Source organism: Equus przewalskii, chromosome X (genome assembly GCF_037783145.1).
Source record: "Equus przewalskii isolate Varuska chromosome X, EquPr2, whole genome shotgun sequence".
Taxonomy (NCBI): Eukaryota; Metazoa; Chordata; class Mammalia; order Perissodactyla; family Equidae; genus Equus; species Equus przewalskii.
Window position 1 is genome coordinate 124,052,106 of NC_091863.1, and position 23,465 is coordinate 124,075,570.

The 23,465-nt window shown below is 36.8% G+C and overlaps 1 protein-coding gene across 20 annotated transcripts in view; it reads right to left on the reverse strand.

The window, feature by feature from the left end:
* The window catches only part of F8 (coagulation factor VIII), a 145,283-nt gene that overhangs the window by 80,066 nt on the left and 41,752 nt on the right, over window positions 1-23,465 (reverse strand). For all 20 annotated transcript variants that reach the window (XR_011535970.1, XR_011535967.1, XR_011535968.1 and 17 more), the window contains 3 exons: window positions 18,104-18,197; window positions 13,246-13,460; window positions 11,346-11,496 (listed from right to left, as the gene is read on the reverse strand). Coding sequence is in view for 11 of the 20 variants with exons in the window: in XM_070604627.1 (XP_070460728.1) it covers window positions 11,346-11,496; window positions 13,246-13,460; window positions 18,104-18,197 (460 nt within the window). In the remaining 9 variants the exon portion in view is untranslated. The remainder of the gene's footprint in view (window positions 1-11,345; window positions 11,497-13,245; window positions 13,461-18,103; window positions 18,198-23,465) is intronic.

The following is a 23,465-nucleotide window of genomic DNA, read 5'->3' on the forward strand; positions in this document are numbered from 1 at the left end:
TCAGGAGCTATGTCACAAAAGAGTTTGATACGATAAAGAAGAACCAAACAGAAATATTGGAAATGAAGAACACAATAGAGGAGATTAAGAAAAATCTAGATGCTCTGAACAGTAGGGCCGATAATATGGAGGAAAGAATTAGCAATTTGGAAGATGGCAATATAGAATTGTTGCAGGCAGAGGAGGAGAGAGAAGCAAGACTTAAAAGAAATGAAGAAACTCTCCGAGAATTATCAGACACAATTAGGAGATGCAACGTAAGGATTATAGGTATACCAGAGGGAGAAGAGAAGGAGAAAGGGGCAGAAAACCTATTCAAAGAAATAATGGCTGAGAACTTCCCAAATCTGGTGAGGGAGATGGATCTTCAGGTGACAGAAGCCAATAGATCTCCAAACTTTATCAATGCAAGAAGACCAACTCCACGGCATATAGTAGTGAAGCTAGCAAAAGTCAATGACAAGGAGAAAATATTAAGGACAGCCAGGCAAAAGAAACTAACCTACAAAGGAACCCCCATCAGGCTATCAGCAGATTTCTCAGCAGAAACTTTACAGGCTAGAAGAGAGTGGAATGATATATTCAAAAATCTGAAGGACAAAAACCTACAGCCGAGAATTCTCTACCCAGCAAAAATATCCTTCAAATACGATGGAGAAATAAAAACTTTCCCAGATAAACAAAAATTAAGGGAGTTCATTGTCACAAAACCTCCTCTTCAGGAAATCCTCAGGAAAACCCTCATTCCTGAAAAATCCAAAAAAGGAAAGGGGCTACAAAACCAAGAGCAGAGGAGATAAGTAGAAGGACAACAACAGAGAGTAGCAGCTCTACATCAGAACAGATTAAACCATGGGACGAGAAACAAAGGAAACTGAAGAAAACCGGAAAACAAGACACAAAATGGTAGTGGTAGGCCCCCACGTCTCAATAATCACTCTAAATGTAAATGGATTGAACTCCCCAATCAAAAGACACAGAGTGGCAGGATGGATCAAAGAACAAGATCCAACAATATGCTGCCTCCAGGAAACACACCTCAGCCCCAAAGACAAACACAGACTCAGAGTGAAGGGATGGAGAACAATACTCCAAGCTAATAATGAACAAAAGAAAGCAGGTGTCGCTATACTAATATCAGACAAGGTAGATTTCAAAGCAAAACAGATAAAGAAAGACAAAGAGGGACAGTATATAATGATAAAAGGGACTCTCCACCAAGAAGACATAACACTTATAAATATATACGCACCCAACACAGGAGCACCAAAATTTGTAAAGCAACTCTTAATAGAACTAAAAGAAGACATCAACAACAATACAATAATAGTAGGGGACATCAACACACCATTAACACCAATGGACAGAACATCCAGACAGAAAATCAACACGGAAATAATAGAATTAAATGAAAAATTAGACCAGATGGACTTAATAGATATATATAGAACACTTCATCCAAAAACAGCAGGTTACACATTCTTCTCAAGTGCACATGGAACATTCTCAAGGATTGACCATATTTTGGGAACCAAAGCAAACATCAATAAATACAAGAGAGTTGAAATAATATCAAGCATCTTTTCTGATCATAACGCTATTAAACTAGAAATCAACTACAAGAAAAAAGCAGAGAAAGGTGCAAAAATGTGGAGACTAAACAACACGCTTCTCAACAAACAATGGATCATTGAAGAAATTAAAGAAGAAATCAAATATTATCTGGAGACAAATGAAAATGAGAACACGACATACCAAATCATTTGGGATGCAGCAAAAGCAGTCCTAAGAGGGAAATTCATCGCAATACAGGCTCACCTCACTAAACAAGAAAAAGCTCACGTAAGCAACCTCAAACGACACCTAACAGAACTAGAAAAAGAAGAACAAACAAGGCCCAGAGTCAGTAGAAGGAGGGAAATATTAAAAATAAGAGCAGAAATAAACGATATTGAAACAAAAAAGACAATAGAAAGGATCAATGAAACAAAGAGTTGGTTCTTCGAAAGAATTAACAAAATTGACAAACCCCTAGCCAGACTCACCAAGAAAAGAAGAGAGAAATCGCAAATTAATAAAATCAGGAATGACAGAGGAGAAATCACAACAGATACCAATGAAATACAAGAGATCATAAGAGAATACTATGAAAAACTATATGCCAACAAATTGAACAACCTGGAAGAAATGGACAAATTCCTAGACTCCTACAATCTCCCCAAACTGAATCAGGAAGAAATGGAGAATCTGAATAGACCAATCACAAGTAAGGAAATAGAAACGGTAATCAAAAACCTCCCCAAAAACAAGAGTCCAGGACCAGACGGCTTCTCTGGAGAATTCTACCAAACATTCAAAGAAGACTTAATACCTATTCTCCTCAAACTGTTCCAGAAAATTGAGAAAGATGGAGAACTCCCTAACACATTCTATGAAGCCAACATCACTCTGATCCCCAAACCTGACAAGGACAACACAAAGAAGGAGAACTACAGGCCGATATCACTGATGAACATAGAGGCAAAAATCCTCAACAAAATTTTGGCAAACCGATTACAGCAATACATCAAAAAGATTATACACCATGATCAAGTGGGATTTATACCAGGGACACAGGGATGGTTCAACATCCGCAAGTCAATCAACGTGATACACTACATCAACAAAATGAAAACCAAAAACCACATGATCATCTCAATAGATGCAGAGAAAGCATTCGACAAGATCCAACACCCATTTATGATAAAAACCCTCAGTAAAATGGGTATAGAAGGAAAGTACCTCAACATAATAAAGGCCATATATGATAGACCCACAGCCAACATCATACTCAATGGACAAAAGCTGAAAGCCATCCCTCTGAGGACAGGAACAAGACAAGGGTGCCCACTTTCACCACTCCTATTCAACATAGTTCTGGAGGTGCTGGCCAGAGCAATTCGGCAGGAAAAAGAAATAAAAGGAATCCAAATAGGTAACGAAGAAGTAAAACTCTCGTTGTTTGCAGACGACATGATCTTATACATAGAAAACCCCAAAGAATCCACAGAAAAACTATTAGAAATAATCAACAACTACAGCAAAGTAGCAGGGTATAAAATTAACGTGCATAAATCAGTAGCATTTCTATACACTAACAATAAACTAACAGAAAAAGAACTCAAGAACTCTATCCCATTCACAATCGCAACGAAAAGAATAAAATACCTTGGGATAAACTTAACCAAGGAAGTGAAGGATCTATACAATGAAAACTACAAGACTTTCTTGAAAGAAATAGGCGATGACATAAAGAGATGGAAAAACATTCCTTGCACATGGATTGGAAGAATAAACATAGTTAAAATGTCCATACTACCTAAAGCAATATACAGATTCAATGCTATCCCAATCAGAATCCCAAGAACATTCTTCACAGAAATTGAACAAACAATCCTAAAATTCATATGGGGCAACAAAAGACCGCGAATTGCTAAAGCAATCCTGAGCAAGAAAAACAAAGCCGGCGGAATCACAATCCCCGATTTCAAAACATACTACAAAGCTACAGTGATCAAAACAGCATGGTACTGGTACAAAAACAGGTCCACAGATCAATGGAACAGAATTGAAAGCCCAGAGATAAAACCACACATCTATGGACAGCTAATCTTCGACAAAGGAGCAGAGGGCCTACAATGGAGAAAAGAAAGTCTCTTCAACAAATGGTGCTGGGAAAACTGGACAGCCACATGCAAAAGATTGAAAATTGACCATTCTTTTTCACCACACACCAAAATAAACTCAAAATGGATCAAAGACCTAAAGATTAGGCCTGAGACAATAAGTCTTTTGGAAGAGAATATAGGCAGTACACTCTTTGACATCAGTTTCAAAAGAATCTTTTCGGACACTGTAACTCCTCAGTTGAGGGAAACAATAGAAAGAATAAACAAATGGGACTTCATCAGACTAAAGAGCTTCTTCAAGGCAAGGGAAAACAGGATTGAAACAAAAAAACAGCTCACTAATTGGGAAAAAATATTTACAAGCCACTTATCCGACAAAGGGTTAATCTCCATAATATACAAAGAACTCACACTGCTTAACAACAAAAAAACAAACAACCCGATCAAAAAATGGGCAGAGGACATGAACAGACATTTCTCAAAAGAAGATATGAATATGGCCAATAGACACATGAAAAGATGTTCATCATCGCTAATCATCAGGGAAATGCAAATCAAAACTACACTAAGATATCACCTTACCCCCGTTAGATTGGCAAAAACATCCAAAACCAAGAACGACAAATGTTGGAGAGGTTGTGGAGAAAGAGGAACCCTCATACACTGTTGGTGGGAATGCAAACTGGTACAGCCACTATGGAAAACAGTATGGAGATTTCTCAAAAAGTTAAAAATAGAAATACCCTATGACCCAGCCATCCCATTACTGGGTATCTATCCTAAGAACCTGATATCAGATATCTCAAGAGTCCGTTGCACCCCTATGTTCATCGCAGCATTATTTACAATAGCCAAGACGTGGAACCAGCCTACATGCCCAGAAACTGATGATTGGATAAAGAAGATGTGGTATATATACACAATGGAATACTACTCAGCCATAAAAAAAGACGAAATTGGCCCATTCACAACAATGTGGATGGACCTCGAGGGCATTATGTTAAGCGAAATAAGTCAGTCAGAGAAAGACGAACTCTATATGACTCCACTCATAGGTGGAAATTAGTATATTGAGAAGGAGATCTGATCGGTGGTTACCAGGGAAAAGGGGGGGTGGGGGGAGGGTACGGAGGGGGAAGTGGTGTACCCACAACATGACTAACAAAAATGTACAACTGAAATCTCACAAGTTTGTAATCTATCATAACATTAATAAAAAAAAAAAAAAAAAGATGCTCAACATCACTAATCATCAGAGAAACATGATCATCCGTGAAATAAGTCAGACAGAGAAAGACAAATACTGTATGATTCCACTGATATGTAGAATCCAAAAAAGCTGAACTCACAGAAACAGCGTAGAATGCTGGTTGCCAGGGGCTGGGGCTGGGGGAAATGGGGAGATGTTGTTCAAAGGATATAAACTTCTAGTTATAAGATGAATAAGTTCTGGGGATCTAATGTACAGCATGGTGATTATAGCTAATAACATTGTTATATACTTGAAAGTTGCTAAGAGAGTAGATCTGAAATGTTCTCATCACAAAAAAGGAAATGGTAATTATGTGATGTGATGGAGGAGTCAGCTAACACTGCTGTGGTAATCATTTTGCAATATATAAGTGTATCAGATCAACACGGTTTACACCTTAAACTTACACAATGTTCTGTGTCAGTTATCTCTCAATAATGCTAGAAAAAAACCAAGCAACAACAACAGACTTTGTATGAAGAGTAAAATTTCAAGGGTAATCCCCCTCAAATGGAAATAGAAGTGTGCATAACTTCCAAAATAGTAAAGGAAAAAGAATTTTTTTTAATCTTAATTTAAAAAAGCAATAAAGAAGAAAAAATGAAAAATTCAGAAAAAATAGGAAACAAAAAATAAGACCGTACAAATAAATCCCATGCAGATGGGCTAAATTCCCCACTTAAGAGAGAGATGGTCAAATTGGATTTGAAAAAGATCGAACATCTAACCCTTCTTCTCTAGACTCATCTTGCCACACTCTTTTATTATACAACTTACATGATTTTGTTCTTGAAGCAAAGTGGGAATAAAGTGATAGAGATATGCATAGAAACTCTGAGGAAAGACCCCCCCAACCCAGAATGATTAGAACATACCATACTGTCTTGAAAAACATATCACATTCTACATACACATACATTCATGTCTATGGTTTCTGTTTTGTGGTCATTATTTTAAAAAAATGAGATCTGGGGCTGGCCCCATGGCCGAGTGATTAAGTTCGTGCGCTCCGCTACAGGCGGCTCAGTGTTTCAACAGTTCCAATCCTGGGCGTGGACATGGTACAGCTCATCAAGCCATGCTGAGGTGGCGTCCCACATGCCACAACTAGAAGGACCCACCACTAAGAATATACAACTATGTACCGGGGGGCTTTGGGGAGAAAAAGGAAAAAAAAATAAAATCTTTAAAAAAAAAATGAGATCATATTATACACGCTTCTCTGCACCTGTATCTCATTATTCAACAATAACTCATAGATATCACTCTAAGTAGACTGGGTATAGTTCTAACTCATTCTTTTTAATGGCTTCATAGTATTTCATATTATGAGTGTGCACAATATATTCAAACATTCCTTTAATGATAGGCATTGTCTTTGTTTTTAGTTTATTTGGAGCACTACAAACTGCTACAATACACCCTGTACATCTGTCCTTATATACTGGTACTTTTATTCCGCTGGGATATAGCCCAGCAGCAGGAATATTGGGTCAAAAGACATATATATATGTGTGTTTATATATATTTATATAATATATATCATGTTTATATTTTTATATAAATATGAATTTGTTTATATATTATATAAAATTTATACAATATATAATTAATTTAAAAATTTTACATATAACAAAATTGATTTTGATTTGGTGTGCAGTTCTATGAGTTTCAGCACATATATTGATGTGTGTAGCCACCAGCACGATCAGGATGTAAAACATCTCCATCAAAATAAAAAACTCCATTGTACTGGAGTTCTCCATTGCAGTCAAACTCCTCCCCACTCCCACCTAAGCCCTGACAACCACTATTGTATTCTTTCTACTGATATAATTACCTTTCCCAGAGTGTTTTGTAAATGAAATAATACAGTATGCCATCTTTCGAGACTGGATCTTATCACTCAGCTTAATGCCTTTGAGGTTCATTCAAGTTGTGTGTATCAATAGTTCACTCTGTTTTATTCCTGAGTAGTGTTCCATTGTATGGATGTAACACAATTTGTTTAAGCATTTGCCTAATGTAGGATATTTTGATTGTTTCCAATTTTTTGTTTTTTATAAAAACTGGCAGATTTACTCTGTAGGGGCCCATTTTCAAGAAGCTAAAAGTGAAAGTGGGAGAGGAGAGCTTTCCTCCCCTTTTCCTTTCTCCATCATGTGTTTTCCCCAGGGGATACAAATGGCCTGTACCCCAAAGCCTACCTAAATAAAAAGCTGAAAAACTGGGTTTCCAAAAAGTTACAACACCTCAATTCCTCGTAGAAAAGAGGAAGAAGCCAGAGAGAAGGGAAGTCCCTGGGGTGTGGGAAGGTGCCCCCAGCTTGATGGGACATCCTCCCTTAAATATCTACCCCAAATGGGACAAGCCTGGGGCTGTAGCATTTAAAAACTCCTCACACTCAATTTTATCAAAACCAAAGAGAAAAAAATTTCCCTTTGCCCCCAAAACCCAATTACATATATATTTTTCTTAAAAAATAACCAAATCCGAAGACATTAAGCATTAAAGGAATCAGCCCCAAGGGAAAGGGCAAAGAGAAAGAACAAAAGGGAGCAAAGGGTGGGGTCCTCCCCAACCAAGGAGTAGCCGGTGTAGATGTGGGCATGGTGCCAGGGAAGCCACACTACCTCGGAATTTTCCAAGTGGGATGGGGAGTGGGAAAGATACATTCTTGTGTAGTCTTCAGCCAATTCCAAGTCAAGTCGAGGCAGGAAAGCAGGGTGACAGGCGGGGTGTGTGGAAAGGAGAAAAGTGATCTTTTGGGGTCCTGTGGCTGGGGAGAGTCCCGCTTTCTCAGCTCCTAGGCAAAGGCTTCAATTACTTCCTCTTAACTCTGCAATTCTTTCCTTGCCTCTTCGAGAGGCTCCTGTTTCTCCCCTACTTTTGTGGCTTTCCTTCTTGGGGCTGATCGGTGGGCAGGCGGTGCACCCACGGGGTGAGTGATCCAGGGGTGTTCCCGGCTGGAGGTTTAGGGGTTTGAAGCTGGCTCCAGGTTGTCTGATTGTTTCCAAGTTTTAGCGATTGTGGATAGAGCTGCTATAAACATTCATGGCCAGGTTTTAGTGTGAATATAAATTTTCGTTTCTCTAGGCTACACACCCAGGAGTGGGATTGCTGGATCACATGGTAAGTGTGTATGTTTAACTTTATAAGAAACTGCCAAGCCAGCACTGATAGCCTAGTGGTTAAAAGCTTGGCCTGCTCTGCTTTGGCGGCCCAGGTACCATTCCTGGGTGCAGAACCACACCACTGGCCTGTCAATAGCCATGCTGTGGCTCACATAGAAGAACTTACAGCTATCATATACAACTATGCACTGGGGCTTTGGGGAAAAAGGAGAAAAAAGAGGAAGATTGGCAACAGATGTTAGCTCAGCACGAATCTTCCAAAGAAAAAGAATTGCCAAGCTGTCTTCCAGTTATTATACCATTGCACGTCCCCACCAGCAATATATGAGGGTTCCTGTTGCTCTGTACTCTTGGCAGCATATTTAATATGGTCCATTTTGTTTTATTTTAGCTATTAAAATAGGCATATATGGCTATCTCACTGTGGTTTTAATATGCATTTCCTTGGTGGCTAATTACGTCCAGTATTTTTTCATGTACTTATTTGCCTTCCATATATCTTCTTTGGTGATGTGTCTGTTCAAATTTTTCTCATTTTTTAGGGGTTTGTTTTCTTACTGCTGAGTCTGAGAGTTCAGGTATGTGATTTGCAAATATTTTCTACCAATCTGTGGCTTGTCTTTTCATTCTCCCTAACAGTATCTTTTGTAGAGCAAAAGTTTTAAAGTTTGATGAAATCTAATTTACGAATTTTTCCTTCTATGGATTTGGATTTTTGTGTCATTTATCAGAACCCTTTGCCTAACTCCAGGTCATGAAATTTCATCCTATATTTTCTTTGAAACTTTTTGTGGTTTTACATTATACATTTAGATCTGTGATCCATTTTGAGTTAATCTTTGTTTAAGTGTGAAATTTAGTTCAAGATTTATATTTTTGTATATGGATGACCAACTGTCCCAACACCATTTGTTGAAAAGACCATCCTTTCTCTGCTGAATTGCATTTCCATCTCTTTCAAAAATCAATTAGCCAAATATGTGTGGGTCTATTTCTGCACTGTATAGTCTGTGTCGATCTTTGCCAATACAATGCTATCTTGATTACTATAGCTTTAGAGTAAGTCTTAAAATCAGGTAATATGTGTCCTCCAACTTAATTTTTCTTTTTCAAAATTGTTTGGCTATTCTAATTCCTTTGCCTTTCCAGAAAAATTTTATAATATTATTTTCTCTACCAACAAAAAATCCTGCTGGGATTTTAATAGGAATTGCATTAAATCTATCGATCAGTTTGGGGATAGCTGACATCTGGACTCTATTGAGTCTTCCAATCTGAAAACGTTGTATGTGTCTCCATTTATTTAGGTCTTTTAAAATTTATTTTATCAGTGTTTTGTAATTTTCAGTGGACAGATCCTGCACATGTTTTGTTAAATTTATGCCTAAGTATTTTATTTTTTGAGCTATTGTAAATGGTATTATTTTTGTAATTTATGATTCCAATAGTTTGCTGTTGGTTATAAAAATATGACTGACTTTTGTATGTTGACCTTGTATTCTGCAATCAGGCTAAACTCGCTTATTAATCCTAGGAGCTTTTTTTTTGAGTTCTTGAGATTTTCTATGTATAATCATTTCATATTCAGTTTTATTTTTTCACTTCCAATATGCATGCTTTTAAATTTTTCTAGTTTCCTTCTCCAATTTACCCGCTGCCAACCACTTTTCAGGGTTCTCAGATGGCTGCTCCAGGCATTCTGTTAAAGATTTTTAGTTGCATTAAGTGGGATAGACAGGGTGACATGTACTTATTCCATCTTAACCAGAACCAGAACTCCAAAAGGCATTTATTTGTAATTTTGATGGTTTCAATCAGAATGGTTTCAAAAAGACCGTACTAGTTATCCACCAGCATTGTATGAGAGTGCCCTTTTACTCACAAGCCTACTAGTAATAATTCTTTTAATTTTGCCAGTCTGACAGGTATAAAATGTATTCTGTTGGTATTCTATTTTGCATTTCCCTGTTGTGAGATTGAAAAATTTTTATCATATTTTTGACCATTCTGATTTGTGTTTGTATATAAACACATACACATATGAATGTATGTTATGGGCTGAATTGTGCTCCCACCTAAATTCATATGTTGAAGTTCTAACCCCTAATGCTTCAGAATGTGACTACATTTAGAGATAGGGTCTTTAAACAGGTAATTCATTAAGATGAGGTCATTAAGGTGGGCCCTAATCCTATATGACTGGTGTCCTTATAAGAAGAGCAAATTTGTATACAGACATATGCACACACAGAGGAAAGACAACGTGAGGGCGCAGAGAGACGGTGGCCAACTACAAGCCAACAAGAGGGGCCTCAGAAGAAACCAATCCTGCTCACACTTTGATCTAGGACTTCTAGCCTCTAGAATTGTAAGGAAATAATTCTCTGCTGTTGAAGCCACTCACTCTTTGGTATGTTTTAACATGGGCTACCTGGACATGGAACAGTTAGTGGAAAGGTGTAATATGGAAGGAGATGGGGAGGCAAGAAGGAGGGGCAGCCAAGTAAATAGCAAAAGGATCATGTTGTACATCTTAAATATATACAATTTTTATTTGCCAATGCTTCAATAAAGCTGTAAAAAAAAGGATATTGGTTTTTTTAATGTACAATGTCTTGATTAATTTGACTGTTAAATTGCTATAGCTGGCAATTGTTTTACATACGTAAAATTGCATTCCCTACGTATTTCATGTGTAATTTACCATTCGAGTGCATATTATATTAAGGATGGATTATGCATGTTTGGGTAAATGAAAGCTGTGTCTTATTTGATTTATCCTTTAAAAGTAAAGTTCTCTGAATATTTGATGCCTTCTAAAACAAAAAATACGCATTATATGAACATATTTAGGCGTTTATAAAAATTGTATATGTTCATATGTAACAATTTTTAAGGAAATACGACTCTTACTTGGCATAAAAATTAATCCATTATCTAGATATCAATTTGATGGCTTCAATTTCCCTTTCGTGGCCTCAATTTCCCTTTATCCATTACCCCTTGGACTCAAGTGCTGTTTTTTTTAAGATAAGCCCTGCGCTAACATCTACTGCCAATCTTTTTTTCCTTTTTCTTCTTCTCCCCAAAGCCCCCCAGTACATAGTTGTGTACTCTAGTTGTAGGTCCTTCTGGCTCTGTTATGTGGAACACCACCTCAGCATGGCTTGATGAGCAGTGCGAGGTCTGCTCCCAGGATCCGAACTGGCAAATCCCTGGGCTGCCAAAGTGGAGCATGTGAACTTAACCACTCGGCCATGGGGCTGGCCACTCAAGTGATGTTTTACTTACTGTGCATGATATTGGAGACCTGGAACTCTGGATCCTGGGGCTGCACTCCATCTGCATTGGGGAGGAAGCGCTGCATATTCTCTGTGAGGTACCAGCTTCGATTCTCATCAAATACAGAAAACAGGATGACATTTCTCTTGTCTGACATCATCTGTTAATTACATGCATTGAAAGAAGGAAAGAAAGAAATGCTACTAGTATTGTCAGATAGGAATTAGCAGTCTACCATGGAAGTGATGGCATGCATGCATGTGATATACCTATAATCCTTTGGTTCAATTCCATTTCTCCCTAGGGTCACTATGACGGCACATACCAGGGCCTGGGGGTGGGAGTGGGTGCTATGAGCCATGAGTATATGTTTAGAGCAAATGTTGCCTCAGGGCAAGACGGTGACTGGACCCATTAAATTTAGTTTCCTCTGGATCTGAGGCCATTTGCTGGCTGATTCTTTGGTACAGTCTGTAACCTCATTCTCTTCATGTTCAGATTAGAGGATTTTCACTCTTTAAACACCCAAGTGACTATTCAGTGTCTTTCTTAAACAAGTTAGTCAAATCAAGTAAGATTAATGCCTTTCCTAAACTTCTATCTAGCAACTGCCCTTCCACAGACTACCAATCTATAAAAAAATTAAAAATAGAAAACAGAAATCAAATAAAGCTAAGATGAACCATAAAATATTAACTAACACTAATATCTTGTTTTCTGTTTAAAAAGTTTTAAGTTTTTTTCAGAAAAGCAGTTTGTATATGAACTAAAGTTATGAGTTAGTCACTCGCTAATTGAATCTCCTAAGATTTAATGTGTAAACTTCACTAATATGCATAAATTTCACTTTGTATAACCTATTGATAAAGAAACCAAAATGCTGAGGGGAGGATATTGGAGGTACATTTCAGTTCTCTTTCAAAAACTGGTGGAAAAACTATTATTAGGAACAATTCGTCAGGACAAGAACGCTCTGGGTTTGTGTGACATATGTTTTACCTGCATTAAAGTTCATGTGCCCCATAGAGACGGAGATCGGATTGGTGGTTACCAGAGGGGAAAGGGGGAGGGAGGAGGACGAAAGGGGGGATTTAGGTGCATGTGTGTGGTGATGGATTGTAATCTACACAGAAATCGAAATATGATGATGTACACCTGAAATTTATATAGTTATAAACCAATGTTATCTCAATAAAAATAAGTTATGTGCTTTACCCTCTAAGCCAATGAAATGTGTTCAGACTAGTAAGAATCCTATGTATCATAAATAACCAAATGGACATGTAGTCAAGCCTCAGCAATGTGGCAAGGAGTTATTCTGCAACTAAGCAAAGAATCAAGCTTTTCTTATTCATAGAATTTAACTTTATTTTTTTAAAGAAGCAGAAATGATCCAAATTCTAACCATAATCTGAAATACTATCTTTCTCTGTATTTTGCCTAAAAAATATTTATTGAACTCCTACTAATGCCATGTACTATGCTACATGCTGCAGATCTGTTAATTTTGAGGTGTCTTTGAGTCACTCATGATGAGATGTCCAGGGGAGAAGTCTAGGCTGTGATACAGATTTGTGGGACACTAAAAATAAGTGGTAATTGAGCATGTAAAAATGGGCAAGACCACGTACAGAGAGTGGAATTTTACACTGGGAATGAGTATTACAGAAACAATCTAGGGCCCAGGCTCTCCAATCCATCCAGCAAGCAAGTTTATTACATCAAAGTCAAATTCAGTAACAGCTGTGAGAAATCCAGGTCATTTCTTTTATTGGCCAACATTGCAGACTACCATATTGTCTGCAGGGGCATACACTGAGAGAGAATAGGAAATATTGTCTGGAAGTTCATATGCATTGTCATTCCATTTTTAGCCTCAAACCCAGCACTTGGAAAAAGAAGAACTCACCTGGTTTCCTCTTTGATCCACAGATTCTTTGTAGCAGATGAGGAGAGGGCCAATGAGTCCTGAAGCTAGATCTCTCTCTAGATTAACGAAGCTTGAATAATATCGAGTCAGGCACCGAGGATCTGATTTAGTTGGCCCGTCTTCTACAGCCACTGTCCATTTATACTTGAATATCTCTCCTGGCAGAATTGGCATATCTTTCAAATGTTTCACACCTACCCACACCCAAACCCCAAAATAGCTTGATTAGAGTATAACAAGCAACATATTGTTAATTGTGTTGTTATTGCAAGGGGTCTACAAATTTATGTGTACATATGAAGTATCTCAATAAGTGGAAACTAAATTTGCACCTATTATATGTTTAAAATTTACAAATTTTTTACAATAAAAATGGGTCCAGGAAATTTTTGCTAGCATACTAGTTTAAGTTGAAATGGGCAGGTCTATCTACTATTACAAATACATAGAAATAATAGATAATAATATTTTTTAAATATTTTAAATACATAGCTGAAAATGTATAAAGAGGAAAAAAATCCCAAGTGCTAAAAAAAAGGACACCAAAGCCGGAGTGGTAAAGCTACAGTTGATGATCCAGTTGACCATGAGAGTTTCAGGCCTGAATACATGCCACTGAAGTTTTAACTCACACATAGTATCAAAAGATGTGGTATCTGAACTCTGTGAGGAACGGGAGCAAGAATTGAGACCTGCCCTTAGGCTAATGGCTCCTCAGGACAAGAACTGTCTGATTTTAGTAATTAAAACTCACTTTGGGGTATGTTTAATAGCTGAAGATCCAGTCTAAATCAAAATTTCAGCTTTATATCCATTCTAAACTCTCCCTCATCCCTTTTAGGTTAAGCCTGACCTATCGTTAGAGAACCTACAAAAAAAGAATGGCGTGCCATGATCTTTCAATATTTCTCAGCATTTTCTCTTCCCTCTTCGAGGAGCTGGGAGTGAGAGTGGATGAGTATTAGAGGAAGGGCAAATAGACTTTTGCTTAATAGGTCCTGCTCTTTGAGTATTCTCTCTTTGACAACACTATTTGGTCACCAATGCTTTCTGTGTGGCAGGTGCCCAAATGCTGGTCTTTTTTTAGGATACATATATGGTTTCCTTGGAGTCACCATGGGTACCTTAGCACTGCATAGTTCCATAACATGAGAGCTGTTTACTTCAGCTATCATTCTGCAACCCTCCTCCACCCATCAACTCTTTTTACCTTCTGTGATATATCCAAAAGCCTATTATTCCTGGTATCCCTTCACTATGCCAGCCTGCCTTCTTAGGTAGAGTATCTTTGAAAGAGATCAAGCCAGCTACTTTCAGCAGTATCCACTTACTACAGAGAAAACTCATACATCCTTGCCAAATCAAACAGCAGAAGGGGAGACTGCTCCGCTCTTACCCTCTCTTCTTGTCTGCTAGTATGGGCAGTACAGCCTTCAGAATCCTCCACATAAAAAGCAAATCACCAATAACTGTGTTCATGTATGCCTCTAAATTTCAGGGTGTACATTCAAAATCTCCCCAGAATTCTGTTACCATGCCCTTCTGCCACTATAGCAATACAAATCAACCTGGCACTAGAATTCTCATCAGCAACAATGAGTATTAGAAAAGAGTGGATGTCTCTCCATACTGTTTTCCATAGTGGCTGCACCAATTTACATTCCCACCAGCAGTGTACGAGGGTTCCCCTTTCTCCACATCCTCTCAAACACTTGCTACTTCTTGTCTTTTTGATAATAGCGATTCTGACGGGCGTGAGGTGATATCTCATTGTAGTTTTGATTTGCATTCCCCTAATAATTAATAACGTTGAACATCTTTTCATGTGCCTGTTGGCCATCTGTATATCTTCTTTGGAAAAATGTCTATTCAGATCCTCTGCCTATTTTTAAATTGGGTTGTTCGTTTTTTTGCTATTGAGTTGTATGAGTTCTTTATATATTTTGGATATTAATCCCTTATCAGACATATGATTTGTAACTATCTTCTCCCATTCAGTAGGTTGTCTTTTTGTTTTGTTGGTGATTTCCTTTGTTATGCAGAAGGATTTTTGTCTGATGTAGTCCTATTTGATTATTTTTACTTTTGTTTCCCTTGCCTGAGGAAACAGTATGGAGATTTCTCAAAAAATTAAGAATAGTACTACCATATGATCCAGCTATTCCACTTCTGGGTATTATTTACCTGAAAAATATGAAACCACTAATTTGAAAAGATATATGCACCCCTGTGTTGATTGCAACATTATTCACGATAGCTAAGACTTGGAAACAAGTCTGTATACACTACACACGATGTATGTGTACAAGGTGAAATATAATGATGTACACCTGAAATGTATATAATGTTATAGACCAATGTGATCTCAATAAAAACAAAGAAAAAAGTGGATGGAAAACTATTTATAACCAACTCATCCATAAATCATATGAAACTGGAGGACTCATAAAGTTTACCCTCTATGTACTGAATGCATTCAGAAGTTACTTGAAGTATGCTTCCAGAACAACAAAAGAAATTTAAAAAACAGAAATGTACAAGATAATGGCACTGGCATAAAAGTCCAAAGAAAAGCATCCAAAGATAGTAGCTCAGAAACACATACAAAAAGAGTATAAATGCTGTTCTTTTGATTTTTGAAGTTTAGAATAAATGTATAACAAAGCAAGGAGTTATTTAACATGTTAAAATGTAAATATTATCAACTTTAGGTTTCATAAAAGTAAAGGTATGGCTGGCAGCAGTTGAGAAATGTTTTTAATATTTTTAAAGTTCTAACGCTAGTCAATTGAGGAACTAAAAACGCCGATAGAAGTCTACAACAACTGGAGTGGGAAGAAGCACAAAGCTAAATTCTTGTTTAACACAAAATAAATCTATAAAATAAATATATAACATCTAAAGTTGAAAAACAAATGATTAGCATATATGTAATTTTTTAGAGATACAGAGATAACCAAACACCAAAAATCTAAAACAGAAATGCTTAAAAATGGATGCCTCTAGGGAGTGGGACTTAACAGCCCTTCTGGAGTTTTAAGCATCTATTATTTTGATTAAATAAATATTCCCCCAAAATTAAGGAATAGAAAGAATATGTATAACATCCAATCTACTAAAAGAAAAAATATATAACAAAAAAACTACTGACAAAAGAAATAAACGGGTAAAGTAATTGTAAATAAAAATATAAAATAGCCGGAAAATACACAAACAGATCAGTCGTAACACAAACCATGACTAGGCTGAAAACAAAACCAAACACAGGAATATGCTCTTTACATGGGTCAGCCTAACACAAGATAAACCAAAATATGGGAAAATAACAGCATGGGAAAGATAAACTAGCTAAACATGTGTAGCAACACTAAAGTTAGCAAAATAGAATTCAAGTTAAGGAGCATAAAAGAGAACCTAGAAGGATATTTTTATTGATAAAAGGTACAATCCATGAGAAAGATATGTCATGAATTTTTAAACAACAAACAACATAGCAAATGAAAACTAAAGTTGTGAACTATTCTGAAATGAAAGGTAAAGAGATTACTAGATATCAAAAGTGTGGAATGTAGCAAAAACCTATTCAGAAAAAAATGACCTTAAATGCACTTACTAAGAAAAAGTAATGCCTATAATTAAATAAACTAAGAAGCTAAATGATAGAAAGGTAAACAACCCAGCAGAAAAATAATCAAAGGATAAATGAACAGGAAATTTACAGTAAAGGGAACCAAAATAGCCAATAAAAATGCGAATAGATGGTCAACACTACAAGAAATTAAAATTAAAACAACAATGAGACATCACTTTTCACCCACCAGATTGGCAGGATTTTAAAAGACTATTACTGTCTAGTTATCAAGGATGTGGGAAATTATATTTTCATACATGACTAGTAGGAGCGCAAATTATTACTTCATTTGGGGACAAAGGTCTGGTTGTTTATTAAAAACATATATATATATTATATGTATATGTGTGTGTGTGTGACCCAGAAATTCCACTTTCAGGTCAGTACACTTGAAGATAGATCAATAGAAACTATCCACTCTGCAGAACAGAGGTCAAACATACATGCAATGAGAGTCTCAGGAAAAGAGACAGAGAACACGGTTGAAAAATATTTGACGAAATAATGACCAAAATCTTTCCAAATTTGGTGAAAAACATAAATTTACAGATCCAGAAAGATCAGTGAACCCTGATTATGATAAATATGAAGAAAATCACAGCTGGAGAAAAATGACCTACAGTGGAAGAATGAGTCAATGGAATCTAGATGTAGTTATTATAAAGGCCAGAAGACAGCAAAACAAAATTTTGAATGTGCTAAAAGGAAAAAAAATCCTCCCAACTGAGAATTCTATTTCCTGTGAAATTATCCTTCAAAAGTGAAGACAAAATAAAGACATTTTCAAATAAAATAAAAGTAAGGGAATTTATCTCTAGCACACTTGCACTACAAGGAATGCTAAAGGAAGTTTTTTTTTTCAGGCTGAAGGGAAATTATCTGAGTGGAAGTGATGCCAGAAGGGAATCTGGTTCTTCAGGAAGGCATGAAAAGCATTGGTAAATATGAAGGAATATTTTTCCTCATAATTTTCTAAAACTACATATGACTGTTTAAAGCAAAATGATAGCATTTTCTTGTGGATATTGTAAAGTATATAGATGTGATACATATGGAAATTATAGCATAAAGGATGTAGGGCGATAAATGTGCCTGCATAGTACATAACAGCTGGGACGAGGACTAGCATCATTTTAGTTGTGGAGGCTGTGACCTCATCTGTATCTACAGGTAAATAAAGACCTATAAAACTGAAGTAACACTTACCTTTTGGCAGCCTCCCTGAGTGCAAAGGACTGACATCAGTGATTCCATGAGGATAGATGTTATATGGTCGGCTTGCTTGATTCTTAAATATAATCTGAAAGTGTAAATGAGGTATAAGATCAAGTCCTAAGACAACTAGGATCAACAAGAAAAGTGTGGCATGTCTCCAGAAAACAAAAGCTGCCTTGCATCCACATTACAGGGGTTTGAGCCTAGGTGAGGCTCAAAATATTTGTTCTTTTCATAAAATTGTTCAGACAGCTACTTAGGTATCTCACTAAAGGCCCCTTTCCATTTCTTTAAAATTATTGCAATTGCTTCAGAAAGTATTCCTTGCACCTTCTCACACTAACTGAAATTTGGATGTCTGCTGAGGACACTGCTTCCCCTCAGCCTTTTCCACCATTTGAACACTGAATTCCCAAATAGTGGAGAGGAAAATAGTGATTCTGGTGATAAAATCTTCACTGAATGAGCAGGCATGACCAGGAGGACAGTTGATTACAGCATTAAGCAAGGTGGCAGTCGGCATTGTCTGATTGCCTGAGCTTTAAAAGAGAGGAAGGATGGAAGAGCAATAACATGGAAACAACAGTTAAGAACTCTGAAGACACCAACCCAGCCTCTAGATCTCAGGTTGTTTGATATGAGGATAAAAAACCAACTTCCACTTGCATTCTTGTCTTAAAACCCACTCATTTGGTAAAACCCACTAAACAGCCTATTCCTTGCCTGCACCTAAGCAGCAGAATGATGTAGGAGAAAAATCACACAGCTCTGCAACTAGCCTTTTTAATTTCATTACCACAAATCTCAAGTGGGCACTCAAGCTACCTAGCTATCCTATTATGTTTTCCTAGGAATTCACCTTCCCACTTACTTAGTTGACTAATATTTGCTTCCCAAATCTCACTCTCAGGTGCTTCTTTTTTCACTAAGAAAAGAGAAGCATTCAGAAAAGAACTTCCTCATCCTCCCACCATCGGACCTACCCACCTATGTGCATGTATGGCCATATTCTCTCCTATTAAAATCAGCTCCTACCTAGTGCCAACTTCTTCTCTTTTGCACTAGTACACAATAAGCTTGTAGCATCTTTCATTCTAAAATCTTCCTTTTGGAACAGAATAGAGAGCCCAGAAATAGGCCCACACAAGTCTAGTCAGTTGATCTTTGACAAAGAAGTAAAGGCAACAAAATGGAGCAAAGATAGTCTTTTCAACAAATGGTGCTGAAACAACTAGACATCCACATGCAAAACAATAATAATAATAATCTAGGGGTCGGCCCCATGGCCGAGTGGTTAAGTTTGCACACTCTGCTTCGGCAGCCCAGGGTTTCACCGACTTGGATCCTGGATGCAGACATGGCACCATTCATCAAGCCATGCTGGGGCGGCGCCCCATATGCTACAACTGGAAGGACCCACAACTAAGAATACACAACTATGTACTGGGGAGCTTTGGGGAGAAAAAGGAAAAATAAAATCTTTAAAAAAATAGTAATCATCTGGACGCAGACCTTATACCTTTTACAAAAATTAACCCAAAATGGATCACAGAACTAAATAATTATTTTGGAATTCTTCTGTATGTGAGATTTGTCTCCACTCCATCTATTTATTTATTCAATCATTTATTTACATCAGTAAAGACTCATGGGTATTTATTTTACACTTTGGGGTACAATCCAATAGTACTTTATTTATTTTATTGCTCAAATTCTTCCAGCTTGGCCAAGTTGTCTTCTGTATCCCTTTGATGTTGTTCCATCCTTTTATGTTTTGAGGACTTTCTCACTTTCTGGAACCACAAGATGCTCTGGGCTCATCTTATATTTCCCCTGGCCCAGCCCTAGAATTATCCATTTCTCCAAGGAGCCTTGGTTCTTTTTATTAGAGAATGGTATCAGAAATAATGTATTGTCTTTTTTATATATTGCTGTATGGAGTTTACCAAATTTTGTTTAGGATTTTTTGAATCCTATGTTTATAATGCAATTGGTCTGTAATTTTAATTTTCCTTTCTCATACTGTCCTGGTCAGATTTACAACCAAGGTTATGCTAGCCCAATAAAAAAGAACCGGCGGGTCTTTCCTTTCTTGTACTCTATGTTAAAAATGTTGATGTAAAACTATGTATTCCTTGAATATTGGTATAAATTGCCAATAAAATGGCAATTTTTGCTGGTTGATAGTGATTTTCTTTCAACACACTAAAGACATGATTTCATTGTTTTCTGGCTTACTTTGTTGCTCTAGGGAAGTAAGCTGTCAGTTTATGTGGCAGTTTTAAAGCATGGCTCCCCAATTCTTTGACACTCCTCCCATCAAGAGGTAGGCCAAATTTTCCCTCTCCTTGATTCTGGGTGGGCTTTGGCTGCTTTGACTAACAGATTATGGCATAAAGTACTGTGTGACTTCTGAGCTAGGTCCTAAAAGGTGATGCGCTTTCTGACTGACTTAGTGGAACACACACAGTTGGAGCCCTGAGCCACCACGTAAGAAGGCCCTATCCTGAGGCCATCATGGTGTGAGGAAGCCAAGCCTCATGGATAGGCCACGTGCTCTAGTTGGCAGTTCTAGTCTTTGAGTCATCCCCATTCACGTCAGTGAAGCTGTCTTGGTCCCTCCAAATATGCTGATTACCGCCAAGGGACCTTCAGTCAATGAAGAATTGCCCAACTGAGCCCTGGCTAAATTCCTGACACACATAATCTGTGAAAATAACAAAATGGCTGTTGTTTCAACCACTGAGTTTTGAGGTTGTAGGGTACACAGCCATAGTAACCAGAACAATTTTATTATCATTTCTTTGAACGTAACCTGTTTTTTCTGCCTGATTTTCTTTCCATTTTAAAAACATGTTTATTGAGGTATAATTTTTATACCATAAAATTAACCTGTTTTAAGTGTACAATTCAATAATTTTTGTAAATTTATAGAATTTTTCAATCAGCACCACAATCCGGAATTAGAACATTTCCATCATCCCAAAAAGATCCTTCATGCTGGGTTACAGTCAATCCCTGCTCCCACCTCTAGCCCCTGGCAACCACCAATGTGCTTTCTGTGCTATAAATTGGCCTTTTCTGGATATTTCATATAAATTAAATCATGTAATAAGTAAGTCTTTTTTGTTTGACTTCTTTAACATTATAATATTTTGAGTTTCATCCATGTTGTATCATGTATGAGTAGTTCATTTCTTATAATTGCTGAATAGTGTTCTAATTATACATATATGCCACATTTTGTTTGTTCATTCACCAATTGGTGAACATTTGAATGGTTTCCAGTTTGGGGCTACTATGAATAGTGTTGCTGTGAAGATTTGCATAAAAGTCTTTGTATGGACCTATGTTTTCATTTCTCTTCAGTATATGCCTAGGAGTGGAATTTCTGGATCACATGGTAACTCCATTTTTAACATTTTGAAGAATGGCCAAACTGTTTCCCAAAGTGGCTGCAAAATTTTACATTCCCATCAGAAATTTACGAGGGTTCCAATTTCTCCACATCCTCACCAACATTTGTTATCTGTCTTGTTGATTATAGCCATTCTAGTGGGTATGAAATGGTATCTCATTGTGGTTTGGATTTGCATTTTCCTGATGGTTAACGATGTTCAGCATCTTTTCATATGCTAGTTGGCCACTTCATATATCCTCTTTGGAGAAATGTCTGTACAAATCCTTTGCTCATTTTTCAGTTGGGCCATTTGCCTTTTTATTATTGAATTGTAAGAATTCTTCATATATTCTGGATACTAGACACTTATCAGATATATGATTTGCAATTATCTTCTCCCATTCCATGGGGTGTCTTTTCACTTTCTGGTTGGTGTCCTTTGAGGCACAAAAGTTTTTAATTGTGATGAAGTGCAATTACCTATTTTTCCTTTTGTTGCTTATTGCTTTTGGTGTCATATCTAAGAAACTATTGTCTAATCCCAGGGCACAAAGACTTACTCCTATATTTTCTTCTAAAGCTTTTATAGTTTTAGCTCTTACATTTAGGTCTTTGATCTACTTTAACTTAATCTTTGTGTAAGGTATAAGGAAGAGATCAAACTTCATTATTTTGCATGTGAGTATCCAGTTGTCCCAGCACTATCTGCTAAAAAGACTATTCTTTCCCCATTGATTGGTCTTGAGATTCTTGTCAAAAATCAAGTGACCATAGATATAAGGGTTTATTTCTGGACTCTCAATTGTATTCCATTGATCTATATGTTTGTCCTTATGTCAGTACCACACTCTTGATTACTGTAGCTTTGTAGTAAGTTTTGAAATCAAGAAGTGTGAGTCCTCTAACTTTGTTCTTCTTTTTTCAAGGTTCTTTTATCCACTGAGGTCCTTTGTAATTTTATCTGTATTTTAGGATCAGCTTGTCAATTTCTGCAAAAAAGGCAATTGAGATTTTGATAGGGATTGAATTGAATCTATAGATAAATTTGCAAGAGTCTTAAATCCATGAACATAATATCTTTCCATTTATTTAGATCTTCTTTAAATGATCTCAGCAATGATTAGTAGTTTTCAATGTAAAGTCTTGCACCTTTTTTGTTATATTTATCCCCAATTATTTTATTCTTTTTTAATGTTATAGTGAATGAAATTGTTTTCTTAACTTCATTTGCAGATTATTCATTACTAGTGTGTAGAAATACAACTTATTTGTTCATCTTGAGCTTGTATCTTGCAACCTTGCTGAACTTGTTTATTAGCTCTGATAGCTTTTTAGTAGATTAGTTAGGATTTTCTACATATAAGATCATGTCATCCACAAATAAAGACAGTATTATTTCTTCCTTCCAATCCAAATGCCTCCATTTTTGGTGGTGGGGGCGGGGGACTTCTTGTACTGGCTTCCAGTACAATGTTAAATATAAGTGACAAGAGTGGATATCTTATCTTGTTTCCAATTTCAGGGGAAAACATTCAGTATTTCACCACATTATAAATTTTTTTTAGATGTTCTTCATCAAGTTAAGGACCTTGCCTTCTGTTCCTAGTTCTTTGAGATTTTTTTCTAACATAAATGAGTAGAGGATTTTGTCAAACCCCTTTTCTCTACCTATTACATGATCATGGGCTTTTTGCCCCTTATTCAGTTAAAATGGTGTATTGCATTAATTTTCATATGTTGAACCACCCTTGCATCCCTGAGATAAATCCCAGTTGATCATGGTGTATAATATGTTTTAAATATTGTGAGATTTGGTTTATTAATGTGCTGTGGAGGATTTTTGCATCTATATTCACAAGGAATGTTGGACTATAGTTTGATTTAAAATTTTGAGTTTGTTTTGTGGCCTAATGTATGGTCAATCCTGGAGAACATCAATATGTGTATACTACT